General features: G+C 41.0%; 1 protein-coding gene across 2 annotated transcripts in view; it reads left to right on the forward strand.

Moving 5' to 3' along the window:
• The first annotated feature begins 697 nt into the window (after positions 1 to 697).
• The window catches only part of OSBPL9 (oxysterol binding protein like 9), a 63,906-nt gene continuing 47,974 nt past the window's right edge, over positions 698 to 16,629 (forward strand). For both annotated transcript variants that reach the window (XM_013294640.3, XM_013294641.3), the window contains exons 1-3: positions 698 to 891; positions 10,415 to 10,465; positions 14,341 to 14,419. In XM_013294640.3, coding sequence (XP_013150094.1) covers positions 781 to 891; positions 10,415 to 10,465; positions 14,341 to 14,419 — 241 coding nt within the window. In that variant the 5' untranslated portion in view covers positions 698 to 780. The remainder of the gene's footprint in view (positions 892 to 10,414; positions 10,466 to 14,340; positions 14,420 to 16,629) is intronic.

The following is a 16,629-nucleotide window of genomic DNA, read 5'->3' on the forward strand; positions in this document are numbered from 1 at the left end:
GGACTGAACAAGAGATTTACAATTGTCCATAGCTCCTGGCAAATTCATTCCACATTCTTGAATCAGTTCACAGGAAAGCTGTGTCCCGTTTAAATGAGCCTTTTACCCTTAAAAGGTTATCTCAAGTCCTGAATGTTTTTTCCACACTCGGGCCACATAACCCCCTCAGAAGAGGGCCCAGGCCCTCGCACCCAGCTGGTGAGCCCCACCGGCGCTCCAGGCAGGCAAACAAGAGCAGGGCAGAGGGACAAAGCACCGCAGCAGAACACACTGAAGGTGCCGAGCGCCTCAGGGGACGGGGTAACGCCCTCCCGCCCTCCCGCAGCCCAAGCACCACGGCGCCGCACCCCCACCGCCGCGCAGCCCTCCTTCCCGCCTCGTCCCCCACTCCCCCGCGCCGTAAGGGGACGCCTCGCTGTCCCGGGGTGCGATCCCGGGGTGCGGATCGCCCCGGCGGCACCCACCAACCAGACCCCCGCGGCCAGCCGGGCGCCGCCCGGCCCCCCCCTCCCCCGCCAACCCCCGCTAACCCCCGCTCCCCTCACCGCACCCGCCCGGCCCCGCCTTCCCGCCGGCCGTTAGGCTGCCTGCTCCGCCCCCGCCGCGCGCCCCCGCTGCGCGCGCAAACCCCGCCCCCTCCCCGCCCGTCCCCCGGGCCAGTGTGGCGGCTGGCCCCGCCCCTTCGCTGCGTGCCCCGCCCCCTTCCCGCCTGGCGGCAGCCGTGTCTCTCCCCGGCTCCCCTCACCGAGCGGGCGGTGTGGTGCCGGTTCGGTGCCTAAGATGGCGTCTATCATGGAGGGCCCGCTGAGCAAATGGACCAATGTCATGAAGGGCTGGCAGTACCGCTGGTTCGTGCTGGACTACAACGCCGGGCTCCTCTCCTACTACACGGTGAGGGGCAGCGGCGGGCCGGGCGGGTGAGGAGCCGGGAGACCGGCTGAGGCGCAGGGTGGGGGCGGGGAGGGGACTCGGGGCGGTGTGAGTGCCCGACTGGCCAATGGGGAAGGAGGAGGCGGCGGGAGCAGCCAATGGGGTGGCCCTGCGGGGTGATTTATCGGTGGGGGCGAGCGGCGCTGTTATTGTTGGCGGCCGGCGCGGGGGGAGGGCGCGGCCCCGGGGCGGGGTGGCTGGGCGGGAGTTGCCGGTGCCCCCACACGGGGCTTCCCGGTGGCGCCCTGGAGGGCGGGGGCGGCTCTCGCGGGGCCTCACAACCCTCGCCCCTGGGGTGGGGCGTGGCGACACCTCCGGCCCGGTGGAGCGGGACCGGCCCGTTGACGGCGGGTGGCCCGGAGCTTGTGCTGGGGGCCGGCCTCGGCTCCCGCTGTGCTGCCGCCCTGCTGCGGGCGCTGTGCCCCGGCGGCGGGCCCGCGGGGGTGCCGCCTCCCGGGCGGCCCGGCTGTGCTCGGGGCCGGCCGCGCGCTCCGCCGCCGCTCTCCCCCGGGGGGTGCGGGCGCTCCCGGCGGGGGGCGGGCGGGCGGGCCGGCGGGCCGGAGCCTGCCCAGGACTTCACTCTCCAGCCCGAACTTTTACGGCGCGGTGTGTTAAGGGACAGGGGTGTGTTCCCAGGCTTTTTGCGCAACCGCTGACGGATCCGGACTTGCTAGCTTGTTCGGCTGCTTATGTAAAAATGTGGAGTAAGTTCCAAACGTTTTCACAGTACAAATTCATCTTTTCTTCAAGGATATGCCCTTAAATGAGAAGGCTAACTGGCTCAACCGTCTGCCCGCAGAGATAAGTTTTCTTAGCATGGAGCAATTTCTATTTAGGGTGTCCATCCGGATGAAACTTGTACAAATTTAACCTGTAGTAAGCTGTAACAGATTTACAGCAGATAACTTCACTTGAGTATTATGCTGTCTGTGAAGGTATATTCATAGAGAAGAATTGCATAGAAATACTTTCCCTAAATTTGATTTCCCAGTCCTACTAGGAGGTGGTCTTTCTCTCCAGAGCTAGGAGATTATAAGTCTCTCAGTATCACTTACACACTCTCAGTTTTGGTTTGTGGAGGTTCAAAGTCCCTCACCTGGAATATGGGTGGAGAATTAAAAGTGCTTTTTAATGGCTGTTCAAACGTCAGCTGTTTATGCTCACTAATTCACCTCAGTCAGTCTTAAGTAGAGGTACAAGGTGTGAAGTCATTTAAGGCTCAGCTACGGAAATAGAAACATTTGCTGATGACTGGTCCATATCGTAATTCTGGTTATTGCACTGACTTCGTTCTATGGTCTTCACATGTTTAATAAAAATTAGTTTCATTATTTCCTATGATTAGGAAATATGCCTTATGCTTATTTTCTATGATTTGTCATGTTCTCTCTTGTTATGACTTGTAGTTCACAAATTTTAAACCCCCTTTTTTTAACCTGTCCTCAGAAATTCAAGAAAATTCAAAAAAATAAAGAAAATTTCAAAGCAAAAGTTCAAGAAATCAAATCACGTTCTCTGCTTTGTCTTCCTTTTACCACTAAAAAATGCCTGCAGTTAACATTTAGAGTGCTTTTGATATCAGTGTGCTATCTTTTCTGCACATATGTCTGTAAAGTACTTGTTGCGCCATTCTCGAGGCGTCCGAATTCATTCTTGTACCTAAGGGTGCGTATCGTGTTGGAAGACTGGCTGCCAAAAGAACTGGTCCTTCAGCGCGCGTGCTTCTTCACGTGGGCTAGCATGATGCTCGTAGGGTTGTAGGGTCAGCTGGAACGTGGGTTTGAAGACAATTTGATCGTGTCCCAGCTGACCACATGCCTCACTAATATTAGCGTTTGAGAAGGTAGGGGGACGCTGTCTCGTTCAGCTCTGCCATTTCATTTTCGCATAGTAATTCCTGAATTGTAGGGAGTTTATAAAGCTGTGGTACATAAGCAGCGGTAATTTGGAATGTTAGCAGGGTTGGGGGCTTTATTTAGGTGGAGAGATGACCTGTTGTGGTTCTGTATATACAGCCTTGTATTTTGAATTAAAGGCGTATCAATGTGACCAGGTACACAGGGTCATGTATTCCATTCCCTCTGAGCCAATTTCAGCCTGAAACAATACAGTTGTCCTGCTGTAGGTGTAACTGGGTGACATTTTGAGCCTGAGACTGGCCTTTCCCTGTGAGCATAATGCAGGGGTGGGGCTGGTTTCAACATGGTGACATAGACATGCAATCTGGAAACAGTTTTGCGGTTAACCCATCAGCATTTACCTGCTCATCACCTCTCTCAGACTCCTTAGCCCATTTCAATCCAGAAAGTTGTGCACGCAGGAAACCAAACCCTTTCTCCAGCAGATCCAATAGCCAATTAACCTTTGGCAGAGGAGCTGTGGAAAACTGCAGGGTAATAACTTCTGATGCGGCTGAACTTTCCATCAGAGAGAGAGCCAGAAATACACGTCTCCTCATAAGTGTGTCCTTGCACTGTTGCATTTAGCCTTCTTTGGTAGTAACTTAAAATAGAATGCAGTAAAGTAACTGCTCGAACGCTTATTGCACATTAAGGATACTGTGCAGTAATATTGTACTTGTGGGGGAAAAAAAGCAGCACCTAAATTAGTATGCTTTGTCTTTTGGTAAAATGAGCAGATGTTAACCTAAATATGTTTTGGATACATACATCAGATGCAAATTAATTAAGTTAAATTTACATTTCTGACATAATTAGGACTTTCAAGGAGCAAGGCAAAAGAATTTACATCGTCTGAGTCAGAAAGAAAATGAGAACTTAAGGTTCACACATTTCTGTTTTCATTGGTCTATTCCTTCCCCTCTACTTAGTTGTACTAGTAACACTACTTGCAAGTGTGAATGCAGATGTTTCTCACATGCATTTCCAAGGTGTTTTACAAAGCCGAATTGTTTGCTTTTTCCCCACTTCTTTGATAGTTTGTAGTGGTTTTTTTCTTTTTCAGAATAGAATGCACATCCTCAAATTTGCTTGTAATTACATTTGTTTAAATTTATTTATGAATTACATATTTCAGAGAAAATGATGTGGACTTGCCATAAATGGTTTTGCTTGAATAAATGGTTGTCTGATAACAGTAAACCGTTAGTTTTTTCTTTCCTTTGTTAAGAGCAAAAGATGAAATAAATATGTGTGCCATTTTGGATCAGTTTGACCAATGGTTTGACAAATTACTTCTTCTTTCCCCTCAATATTCTTTGTGAATCCACCAGTGTTTTCTCTTGAAGGTATCACAAATGTAAGTCTACTGAAGTATTGTGGTTTTTTTCAGCATATAGTTGGCTGCACTGACAATATTTAACAGAAAAGTCTCAAAGTGGCTTATTTCTGCCTTCTGCTGGCACAGCAGCTGTAAAGTTGTTCCATGAGCCGGATTCCAGCTGAAAAATAACTTTCTGCTGTTTTATTTTTTCAGCTGAATTTGTTCTGTTGTTTTCTGCACGTCAGTATAAAAAATGTGTGTTGATATTATACTGGGTGATAGCGTGAAGACAGAGAAATGGCTAGGGAGGAAGAGGGAGTTGAATGCAATTTGCTTTTTGTTTGTGTTTTCTGTGCTGTCTTAAATGCACATCAGCCTTGATTACCCTTGGGAATCCTGTAGAAATAACCCAGAAAACCCCTCAAGGTTGAAAATCTGATTAAAATTCTTTTTTTAAGTGTACTCTTTAAATAAATATTTTAATTGTATAATAAATTGAAAGCAGAACTGGCATAACTGTGGAAACAATGCTAAAACCAGGGCCAGTAGATAGGAAAGTCAGTTCCTTAAAATATTTTAAAACTTTGTGGATATTTGACATGGTGGTATTGAAAGGAGAACTGTTCAAAATGTTGTAGACTTAAGCAGCTGCCTTGTATTGTGAATGAGGCTTGCAAGAAAATATTGTGTATGACAGCTCCATAGCGTGTATTATTGAAACAAAACTGAGCAGCCTGCCATCATGTTAATGGTTCTTGCACCAATAAATGCCTAAAGAATACATTTAAATGTTCTGTTAAACATTCCATGAAACTACTTTTAAAAACATATGCTGGTTGAATGCCTTCAGGAGCAAAATCTGTGTGAAAACAGTTGTTAGGAGGAGTAGTTGTGGTGGTGTAAAACTATTTTTCCCATCGTGCTTTTGAAAGATTTCTTGTAGTTAGCAACTTTAATACTTGTTGTGCTGTACTGAAGAACTGCTTGTGAATTGTATGATCCAGATATTGAGGAGGAGGGGGACTCAAATTTTGCAGCAGTTTCATGAACCTTTGGTGGTGAACTGAAAACAAATCTTGTTAACTTGATTTGAAATGATGCTTCTGAAGCTGGAGTCATGGCTCAGTGCCCCTGCGGTACAGACCTTCAGATGAATGCATTTTCCTGCTTTTTCCAAATACAGTTTCTCAACTGACAGCTGTGTGCAAAAATCCCAAGAAAACAGGAAAAAAGCCATCTGCTTTTGCACAAACATTCCCTTTGAGGTCTCTGCTTTCCATTCTCAGCCAAGGTGACACTTTTTCCTGTAATAACTTGATCTGTCACATGCACTGCAATTGCAAACAGCTCAGCGAGTCTAATAAAAACAGACAAAACTATAAGCAAACCAGGGATAGTAAGAAAAAGAATTCTGAATTTATGGACTCTGAAGAAAAAATATTGATAGCTATTATGCAACACTGGACTGAATTTAGTACATAGTTTTAACTTTGTATCACAGGTTTTGATGCACTAAGTAAATTGTTACAGGATTATGATTTAAGTAGTTGACTCCTCTTTAGTAGTTAGGCTATAGGTCTGGTTTTAGATCTCCCAATACTTGATCATCACTTTGCGGTGCACGTCATTGGCATTTCTCATCCAATATAAACATATTGTGCCTGTTCAGATTTGTTCAAAAATATTTGATGGGTTAACTTTGTACTGGCACTCTGAACTGCACGTAGTCTGTCCTCTCAAAGCCAGACATGTTGTCTGGTCCATTAATTTGATGAAGTGTAGTCGGGTGCTCATGTAGGACCTGGATCAAGATGGGTACAGTTTGGCAAATGAGACGAGTACAGATCATGTGCTAGCTGTGGATCCAAAGAAAACCAGTTTAGTACTAAATTTGTTCACTTACCTGCAAAATCTCATCTATTGCATGTTTTTTATTTATTTTTTTATTAGGTGTGCAAAATAAACCCAGTAGCAATCTAGAGGATCAATTTTTGTTGTTGCTGTTGGATGACGACTTAGTTTAAGGTTTCTGGCTGTTTAAAAGTCTTTCCTTGATGCAGATTGGGAGCAGTTAAGCTGAGGCTAATGAATTGTCAAGCGAGAGAGACAATTTAATGAATAAGCTTTATTAAAATAACTCAGAGTTATACAGTCTGAACATTTAACAGCGATTATAATATTTAGAAATTTGAAAAGATTAACATGGTGATCAGATACCCAGTCCTGTTGCAGACACAGACTGTTTAGTCTGTGGCTGCACTTCTGGGGGAAGAGGATTGAAGAGAGGGTCCTATGATTGTGTTTATCTCTTTCACCTTGATCCAGTTAGGGTCTCTCATGTATTAATTTCTTGTAGGATTCTATAAACAGTGTAATGCTTTTCTGTGTCAGGAACCATAAATTATTGCCTTACCTTTTTCAGATATACATGGCATCTGTTGGGGTTATATGAGCCCCAGTGGCATCATCAGTTATTCCTGCAGTGTTTTGGTTCCTGCACTATGACTGCATCCACAAAAGCCGAAGCTTTAGCTACAGAAACAGCATGGCTGTTAGATGCTGTCCCTGTGCTTAAGGAGGTCTCCTCTGAGACGGGCATGCCTTGCAAGGGAGCTAGAGGAATGGTAGTTTTGAATTGTTGGTGTTTATTTCTGCTTGAAAAATAAGGGTTGCCTTAGCGTTTGATGGGAACAATGAACGTTATGGGAAGTGGTCCAAAATAAAGCTTCTCCTGTAGATGTATTTAAACACCAAATATCACTGTTTATAAGTAGAGCTTGTTCCAGGTTCTTCATCCCCAATGGAAATAAATATTGTAAGTGGTTTTGCTCATCTGTGTACTTATGTTAGAGATTTCCTTGACAGGACTGTGTGAGTCAAAAATGTACTCTGAAAAGTTCTGTGCACTCCTGCACGAGCAGAACGTGGGCCTGAGAAGCTTTGGAGGCAGACAGCAGCTGGGTTTTATATTGAAATCTAAAACTTTCCATGCAACAGCTAAAATTCAAATGGAGTAGTAGTTCTAAAGATGAATGAGGGCTGGGTGGGGTGGGGGGTGTGTGTGTTAGGATTTTAATTTTGTTTGGTTTTGTATAAATAGACCCAGGCATTATTTACATTTCTCTTAAGAAGCTGTGGGTTACCTGAAATGCCTCATGTTAGATCAGTTCTGTATTTGATCAACTTCACTGGGGGGATGTAAAAAAGAAACCAGTAAAGGCCATATTTTTGGGGGAGATACTTACATTCCCCCTTCAGTAATACTGTATAGCTTTGCTAATTTTTACAGATTTTTATTTGAGTTTCAGCTTAAATTTATCTTGTGTTGCTGTCTGCTTGTAACCTATTCAAGTTCATCAGCATCAAAATCAGTGCACTGTGTACTGAAAGTTTATTGAAAATGTCATTTTGTCTGGTTATAAAACTGATCGCTGAAAAAAGATAGCTGCATATTAAAACTTTAAATATAAAAAGAAAGTAAAGTGTGACTTTTTTATTAGCCATTCAGAGATGTCTTTCTGCCGTATGAGATTTTATTCAGTGAAATGGAACCATTCCTCAAAACAGGTATGGGATGGCTTTATTTATCCAGGAATACTTGACGAGTCATAGGACATAATGGATACCCATGACAAATTTCAACAAAAGGGTAAAATGTAATGCTCTAAGGGAAAGCTGAAGCTGTCTAAATTGTGTTTTTTATAAAATCTTACTTTGGGGGTGTGTGGGAATCTAAAACGTCAGCTGAGTTATGTTGTAAAGTGCTGTCCTGTAGCAATCAGTAAAAGATTTGCTGCGTTCTGATGAGAAAATACAGCACTGTGCGTGATGATAGCTGCATGCTTTAGTGCACAGGGGGTTCAGATACTGGAATGATAGGTGCTTTATTGCACTTAGGTAGAATGAATTAGATTTACTGCTTCATTATAATTGGTATTAACCAATTAAAGCTCTGTCTGAAGGTGGCGAAATGATAAGTATATAGGACCACACCGTGAACCTGTGGTTTATCTTGCGAATCTTTTTGCAGACTAAGAATATCATAATGTTTAAACTTAATTTCCATTTCATTAAAATGTGGTGTACAAGAAAAAGGAAGGCTTTTACTGTATCTTTTGCAGTTGAGTTGATAGTCTGTCTGCACAGTGGAAATCAGGGTGGTTGGGATTCTGCTCTCCCTTGCAGTAGGACTAGCTCTCATCTTCCCTGCACTTATCTTGTTGAGGGATCTAAACCAAACCAAACCAAATCTCTCTTCTGCTACCTTTGGCTTTTATCCCATTTGTTTCCCTGCCTGTGCGCAGTACAGTGAGCTGGGAGTGCTTTGCCTGGCACGCCGGAGCGCCCGGAGTGTGTCATCTGGACAGACCTGATGGGTTTCCTTCAGCTGCTGCAGAGTGGCATCCTCCATCCAGATCCTGTCTTTCCTGCTAAGATTATGCCAATATTTCTTCTTGAAACCACCAGAGGGAGTAATAAACTCTCGGTGGTGCCCTCCTATCTGAGAACTCTGAAGGCAGTGAATATGAAAAATAAAAGTGTACTCTAGTGAGGTGTGTTCCAAGTATATACAATTCCTGATGGGAAATTGTTGGAGTAGCTTTGTTTCTAGATCCTTTCTTGGTTTTGAACTTTAAAAAAAAAAACACCTTAAAAAAAAATCATCCCTATGTCGAAGTTTTCATTCAGGATATTTACAAAGAAATTATTTTATCTGTAGAATACATTATGGATACACTGCTGGTATTTATTTCCATTTCATTTTGATCAGCTAACCTGTATTGATACGGAAACAAGTAGATTAATACTGATGGTTTCTAACATTCAGTACTCTGACAAATTAGAGATTGAGTTGAATGAGAGATCAGCATAAACATCATATGAAGCTGTGACTCCTGTATTTTTAAATTATCTTTATTGAATAGGACTTGCTGTGACTGCTTTATGCTTTCCTTGTAGCTATATCTCAAATATGTAGCAGATAAAGAATAATTTCTTGCTGTTACAACTGATACTTCTCATTCCTGTCTTTTTTCCCTACTGCTATCAGTAAGATTTCATTGTCTGATGGCTTTAGTGGAAAAAGGGCTGGCCATAATCACACCAATATATTGTCTAGATGGAATTGTTTAGATAGGGTTGGAAAGAAGTGGGCATTTCAGAAAATGACAGCAAGAGAATCTGTTCATGAGACACCAGTGATAGCTGTGTTTTCATGACCTGAAAGAGTGTAGTTTGAACATTTGGATGGTAAGAGAGAAGGGGTTGAATTAGACCAGACTGCCTTTGCAGACAGGGCTACAATGGTGTGTCATTTTTCATTTAAAAAATGGAATGTGTGTGTAGTTAAAAAACAGAATATGTTTTGCCTCTTGTCAGAAAACTTGAGTATTTAGGATGACTGAAATTTTTCTTTTTTTCTTTATCTTAAAGAGTTTGTGTGTGCACTGCTTGTGCTTGCCACTATTTGCCCAGTAACACAACATTGGCAGAAAGTTACTGACAAATCTACCAGAGTCAGTCCTGGGAATAGTTGAAAGTTCAAAGTATCACAACTTCAAGCTAGGACTGAGTTGGCTGTTGAGAGTTGCCTGTTTTGGGGGGCTGAGGGTTTTTTCCCCTGGAATTCCCTTGTTAGTGCTTTAAACAGATAATAAAGAGGGGGTTCAGTAGTTTAGCTGCAAGATGGGCTAATCTACAGGTTTGAGCACTGTTTATGGATGCAGGAATCCTGTTTTCTGATCTGGGTGTCTAAACATGAAATGTATATTTGTATGAAAAGGGGTATAGATCTGGGAAACTTTCTGATAGGGTTATAATTTCATTTGTACAATTCTGCCTGCACAGCTGTATTTTGTTATATGGACACTTTTCTGAGAGTAGGAGAGGAGGGAGGAAGATGTAAATCAGTATACTGCCAATTTTTACTATTTCCTAATTCCTTTCTTCTTCACTTTTTACTTTCTATAAAGGTGTGGACTGCATCTTCTAAGTATTTCTTCAAGGTATCTACAAAACTTCTTGAAGTGGGATATTGTATATTATTTTTTTGAAGGATTATTTTTTTCATACCATGGTGGTGTACTTTCTTTTCTGTGAGAACTAACCTATTTTGTAACAGAACTTGCATCTCATTTAATCAGTCAATAAAACATTATTGAAAAATTATTTATTCTTTTCTCAGTTGCTTTGAATAACTAACTTTCTGCTTGCAATTCTTACTATATTTGTTAATCCAGTGATCTGTTTTTTTCTGTTTCAGTCAAAAGACAAAATGATGAGAGGATCACGCCGAGGCTGTGTTAGACTCAGGGTAAGTGTTTTTTTATTCAGTACTTAATTACTTACTGTATATAATGTGGCCTAATGGAGAGAACTGCACAGAGACTTCTGAGGTTTGTGCTCTATTCCTGACTCTGCAAAATACTGAAATAGTGAAAGTATTTAAAGAAAGGAAATATTAGAGGTCAAGTGACATGCTGGGCTAATTGCATTCTATAATTTTATATACTGTATAAAAACTTTATATATTTTGTACATATACATTATATGACAGGGTAATATGACAGGGTTAGTAGCAGGCTATGAAAAAGTTGCTGCTTGCAGTTCTCATTTCTTTGTGTGTGGATATATATATGTGTGTGTATCTATATATATATGTTCTGTCCCTACAGAAGTCATTGCAAAACTGCTTTCTTCTGTCCTTCTGATTTGCCTGTAGTCTTTTACTGTGTCCTCCATTCTGCCAGTTTGGACAGTCTTTAGGCCTGCCACTTGGCTGCGCTTGAGCTTAGTGAAACAAAGGACTGGAAAGAGAAGGAGGAGCACAGCAGGCAAGGTTTTTGAAATATCAGCTGGGAGGGGGTACAAATTGGGGAAAGAGAGGTAAAAAGATGCAGAGTGGGAAAGCTCAGTGGTATTTGTTTGAGGCACCAGGGCTTGGGGCATTTATCCTTGAGTGCTACTGTTGCAGCGTGAAATGACAGTACTGAAGTGAGATGGGAATGCTGTGATACCTTTTCACATGCCCAGTTTCTACCTTGTGTTCATGCACGTACCAAAAGTATTTCTTGCAGAAGTCTTTTTTCTGTATTTTTTCCCATTCCTTACAGAATCTCTGGTTCCAATATGCAGCAGTCTTGTGAAGAGCTGATGTAAACAGGGGGATGGAGTCAGGAGTATGATGGGTATGAATGGGAGCATTTTGAGTCTTGGAATAAGAGAAGTATAGGCAAGGGGATCTGTGGTCTGGCACATAATGTGATGAGTGTTGCAGCAGAACTCTGCTTCTTCCATTACTCCTTCCTCTGTTGTTACTCCTTTCCAGTCTTTCTGTGGGCTTAATAAAGGGGTACCTACAGCCTTTGGAAACTCATACAAAGAATCTCCAATCACTTGGATTCCAGATGACTTTTTTCCACTTTCCCTTGTTTAATGTATTGATGTCTTAATTTGGAATTTCTTTAAGGGTAATGTAAACTCAAACCATTGTCTAGAACATGACATCCCCAAAGATTCATGAGGATGTTTTTCTATTGTGCAGAAAAATTTAGTCTGAAAAACCATGCCTGCTTTAATAGTGTTGTGAGCCTGTCAATGTGGAGGTTGGCCTCAGCGTGTCAGTTTGGGAAATACTAAAAGTGAACAATCTGTTCAATGTTGCATGATCCATCTTTATATGTGTTTAACATAAAATGATCCCTTTCTCTTCCCCCATCTGCCACTCTCCCACCTCAAATTACCCTTTGGAGTTTTCTGAAGGTTTGCTGACTCCTCCCTCCTTTCTCTGAATGTGTGTAGGGATTTTTTATGGAAAAAGGAATCTTTATTTTTTCTGCTTTTGTAAAGCAGCTCTTCTGGCAGATGACAGTGATACTGATAGCTGAACAGATGGGCTTCTGCAGTCTGAAATTCTATCAAAGAGGTTTTCTGTTTAGAGTAATTGTTGATTTGTAATTGTAAGTGTGAACATAAACAAACATGTAATTTAAGCAATTTGGCTAAAATACTTCCGTTTTTCTTGAACGGATTTTTAAAAGCTTGTTCCTCACCTTTTTGCTCTTGATACATGTTTCATAGGCCTGAAGTTTCATCTTCAGATTCTTTTCTTGACGGTCGTAGTGTACTTAGCAAGGTATATTCATAGAGAAATCTATGTCATCTATACTGTGCGTAAGTCCTGCTGAAGTTTTCTGCAATATACAGTTAAACTTTCACAGTCTAGTTTTTCTTTTGCTTGTTTATGTGTATTATCTGCATGACAACAGAAGCATCTTCTATGCTGAGGCTCCGACCCTTTGCCTCAGTGTTGTGATCAGAGCATCTGCACTTGATGGAGCATTGTGTGGCGATCACAGACAGCCCTGTGCTCTTCCTGCTCCTCAGTTCCCTCCCAGCACTTGGGATAAAGGCAGGACTTCGTTGTCCTAGTCTGACCTTTTTTAGCCTTACGTTAGTTTTACCTATAATCTTCGGGGAGAATATCTTCATCATGTTCTTGGTGTCTGACTTACAGGTTTTTGATATAGCTGGTGAGGAGAATGATATTGTACAACTTGCAGTGATCTGATTTATTGCATAGCAAAACATGTACTTAAAGTGCCAAACTTTTTTCTTTATCTATTGGTATATTTAAAAAAAAAGAAAAATAATTCTGGAAAAATGAATCTGGCCCATCATGTCATGCTGCTGGCACGCTGTTTGGTTACCAGATAGTCTCTGAATATAATGGCTAGTCGGCTGGTTGTTGTTATGTCCTGGCACTGAAAGTATTCAGAAGTATACTGGCTTGGGTACACTTTTTGGGTGCCTCTTTTATAGTGATCACATAACTGTCCTTGCAAAGCCTGTATGGAAGATGCTCTTTTGGAGAAGTTAAGTGGTACATTTTTGGCAGTTGAGGGAATGGAGCTATCCCTTCCTGCTACGTGCCCTTGAATTACATATGGTTAGTGCTGTTCTTAAATAGGACCTGTGCCTTCCACTGTCTTGTGGTGCCTGTGACAGTCCCAGCCATGTATGAGCTGGTACCATTGGCCAGAAACCTCATACAGGGGCTAGGAAGAATATGTGTGAATAAGATTGATTCAGATCCTTCTGCCCCTAAGTCTGTACAAAACAATTCTTATGTTTTGGCCGGTCTGATAGGTACCTGACCCCCTGCTCTGTAGTTGGTATATGGTACCTGGCTGAATGAAAGGAAGCACTTGTTGGAATTCACTCACAGCCACTCGTACTACTGTTACTTGCCGTTTACTCTGACAGTAAGAGCAAAATTTACCCTAGAAATATGTCCTCCTTCCAGTGATGTCTGTTTTGTCAGAGGGGGAAAGATAAAACAGATCCTGATGCCATGGCTCCTGGAGGAGAAGAGAAACTGAGGAAATTAATTGGTGATTTTTGAACTAAATGTTGTAATTTGTTGGAATTGGCAGAGGCCTGGAATGGTTCTTTTTTCACTGTCATCTTCTCCTGGGTGAAACTGTGTTATTTATTAAGTGTTTTAGGGGGGCAGAAATGAAGATGTGGATAGATTTTTAAAAAGCTAAGCACAGATGGCCTTTAACTCTAAAATTTATTTGGATTTCCTAATAATTCATGAGGAATTAGAGGACAAAGCTAACTGGTTTTGATATATCCTGATGACTTACTGTTAATATTTACTTAGGGACTGAAAATTAGATCTTGCAGGGTACCAGTGACCCGACACGATGGGCCAAATTCATTCTGCTAGAATGATATTTTTTTTTTTTTTATAGACTGGTAGATAAAATCAGGTCAAGAGCTTCTTTTTATAGAGTATCTATGAATTAGTATTTTTATACATGGAAAGTACTTACACAGTATTGTTCCCCACTCTTCTTTAAAATATAAGTTGGAATGTAGTAGAAAACTGTTTACTACAATGATGCTGTAGTGTTAAGCCACCTCCATTACAAAATTAAAAGATGCATGGTATTATCTAATAAATCACAGTTTTACAAATAATTACTGTTCTTATCTGCAACTAAAAATTTATTCAGGAACTGACTTGCATCCTGTGAGTAAACACAGAATCGTTCTGCTCTTTACTGTGTTCAGTTTGCTTCTAATTTGTCAATGCTGTTTAAATTCCAGTGGTGTAGTGCTGGAGTGTATGCTGCTGATGTCACTGCTTGCCTTATCAGGATTTTGTTCTTTGTTTCACAGGGAGCTGTGATTGGTATAGACGATGAGGACGACAGCACCTTCACAATAACTGTTGATCAGAAAACCTTCCATTTTCAGGGTGAGCTGAAAGAAGAGATTGTTTTTTTCTTATAATAGATTCCACTTGTATTTGATGGATGATTTTAAATGTTTGGCAACAGAACAGCATGAACGAGCACACTGAGAACATTCTGGATCCAGGGGTGCTGCAGGTTAGGCAGGGATTTACATCTGCAGTGGATACATATGTGCTAGAAAGAGACTGTAGCTCTAGCAGGATTTGGAGATTAAAAATGTAAAGAATAAATCACTCAAGGGGAGGAAGTAATGGGCTTCTGATTATGGGTTTCGCTTGCAAAACGTTTCTGATCTGCGTTATCAAGATACAATTATGCATTTCTGTATGAAGAGAATCAAGACTGGTCTGAAGGTTGCAATTTGTATCCAAATAGAACTTAATACTCAATTATGAGGAGACTAGAGGCAACATTTGGCTTAAAGGTGGAGCTTTGCTTCAAGATTTACCAGCTTGCATTCATTTCATCTACATTTCTGTGTCTTGTCTGCCAGTCACCATTTCTCTGCTATTATCCTTTTATTCACATTTACTAACACCAATGCCATCTGCCACTGCTATGTTTCGTCATTGCATGCTATGGTTCACCGGTAGAAAGGGTAAGGTACTATATAATTGTTATGTACTCCTTAAATTATTTTATCTGCAGCAGTAGGACAAAATACTGTGATAATATTGGCTAGAGAACTTATCTTTTCTGAATGTTAAAATCTTAGGGAAGTGTGATGAAAATATTTTTCAACTAACATTTGCTAGTCCTTTTGCTTTTCCTCTAAAATGTAGTGACTAAATCATTTAATTGCTTTGCATAGAGCTGGAAACTACATTTCCAAGAGGCACATTTGCATTTAACCAGTCATATTAATTTATGTAAACTGGAATAATTCATTCTATACCCTATACTGTACTGTACAGGTTTTAAAAATCAGTGATTTGGTAATGGGAGTTATCTTTAGTACTGCTGTGTTTTTGAGAACATTTCTAATGATAAACATTAATTGTACACCATATTGTCACTGGCATCTGTATTCCTTGTGCTACAGTTCTTCCTAAATGCTGCTTCCGTACTCTGGCTTTTCACTGCATTAAGCCTCATAAACATACCTTCATAATGCTGAGCTCACAGTAATGCTTAAATCTCCTGTTTCCAGGGATAACTGATGCAATGCAAGCTAATTGCTAATGTAGTAATGGAATGCCATACTAACGGCAATCTTTCAGTACTATGAAGCTAAATACTGCTGAATATTTGAGAATTTGATACAGCTAAATCTGGAAGTCTGTGATCTATAGTTACTAAGATATACCTTTTTTAATAAGCCTTATGTGCAGTGATTTCTTATATGCTATATTCTCTTTTGGATAGTCAGATATCTTAAGCCAAGACTGGTACTATTTGATACAAGTAGTGTTCTGCTTTAAGTAATATTGATAGTTTTTGAACACCAGTTTTGTCACATAACGTCTCATGCTTTATAATCTCAATTAGTGTGCATTTCATACCAGTTCAGGATTCATGTGTGCTCCTTTAGTGGCGAACTAAGATCTTGTATACTATTTTCAGTATTATGCTTTTTCTATTAGCATATTATGAAGATAACATCCCTGCTATCCAGAAAATTATAATAATGACACAAGCACAGTATTAATATATGTGGCTGTAATGTGAAAATGTAAAAAGACAGGTAAGATATTAGTGCTGGGATATTTTGGTATAAAACAGATTTGTGGATTTGTATCTGTAGTTCTTACAGTCACTGTAAATGTATTCTCACTTCATGCAGCCCTTATCTCATATAGATATATATATTTATATATAAAATGTTTGGCCATTATATTAAATGAATTCAGTATTACACAGGCTTTAATTTATGTGAAATACAGGTCACTATCAGCCATGAATGGTGAATGGGTAATAATGTAAATACTACAAAAAGTATTCTGAGACTACACAGGATACATAGAACAGATTCTGGGAATAATCCAGGAAAACTTACAGTATTCTTAACATTTTTTTTCTAAGAGTTTTTAAAATACATGATCCAGATAGAGCTTTTGTTCTGCGAGATAGTCATAGCTATAAATATATCCACCCTTTATAAAAAAAGTCTTGTACAAGAGAATGCTGCAGAAATGGCGAATTATTAAAAGGTACAATCTCTTCCTTCTTACTGCCTGCCTTCATTCTCAGAGACAGCTAAGGTTCCAAACAA

This window comes from Falco peregrinus, chromosome 10 (assembly GCF_023634155.1).
Source record: "Falco peregrinus isolate bFalPer1 chromosome 10, bFalPer1.pri, whole genome shotgun sequence".
NCBI lineage: Eukaryota > Metazoa > Chordata > Aves > Falconiformes > Falconidae > Falco > Falco peregrinus.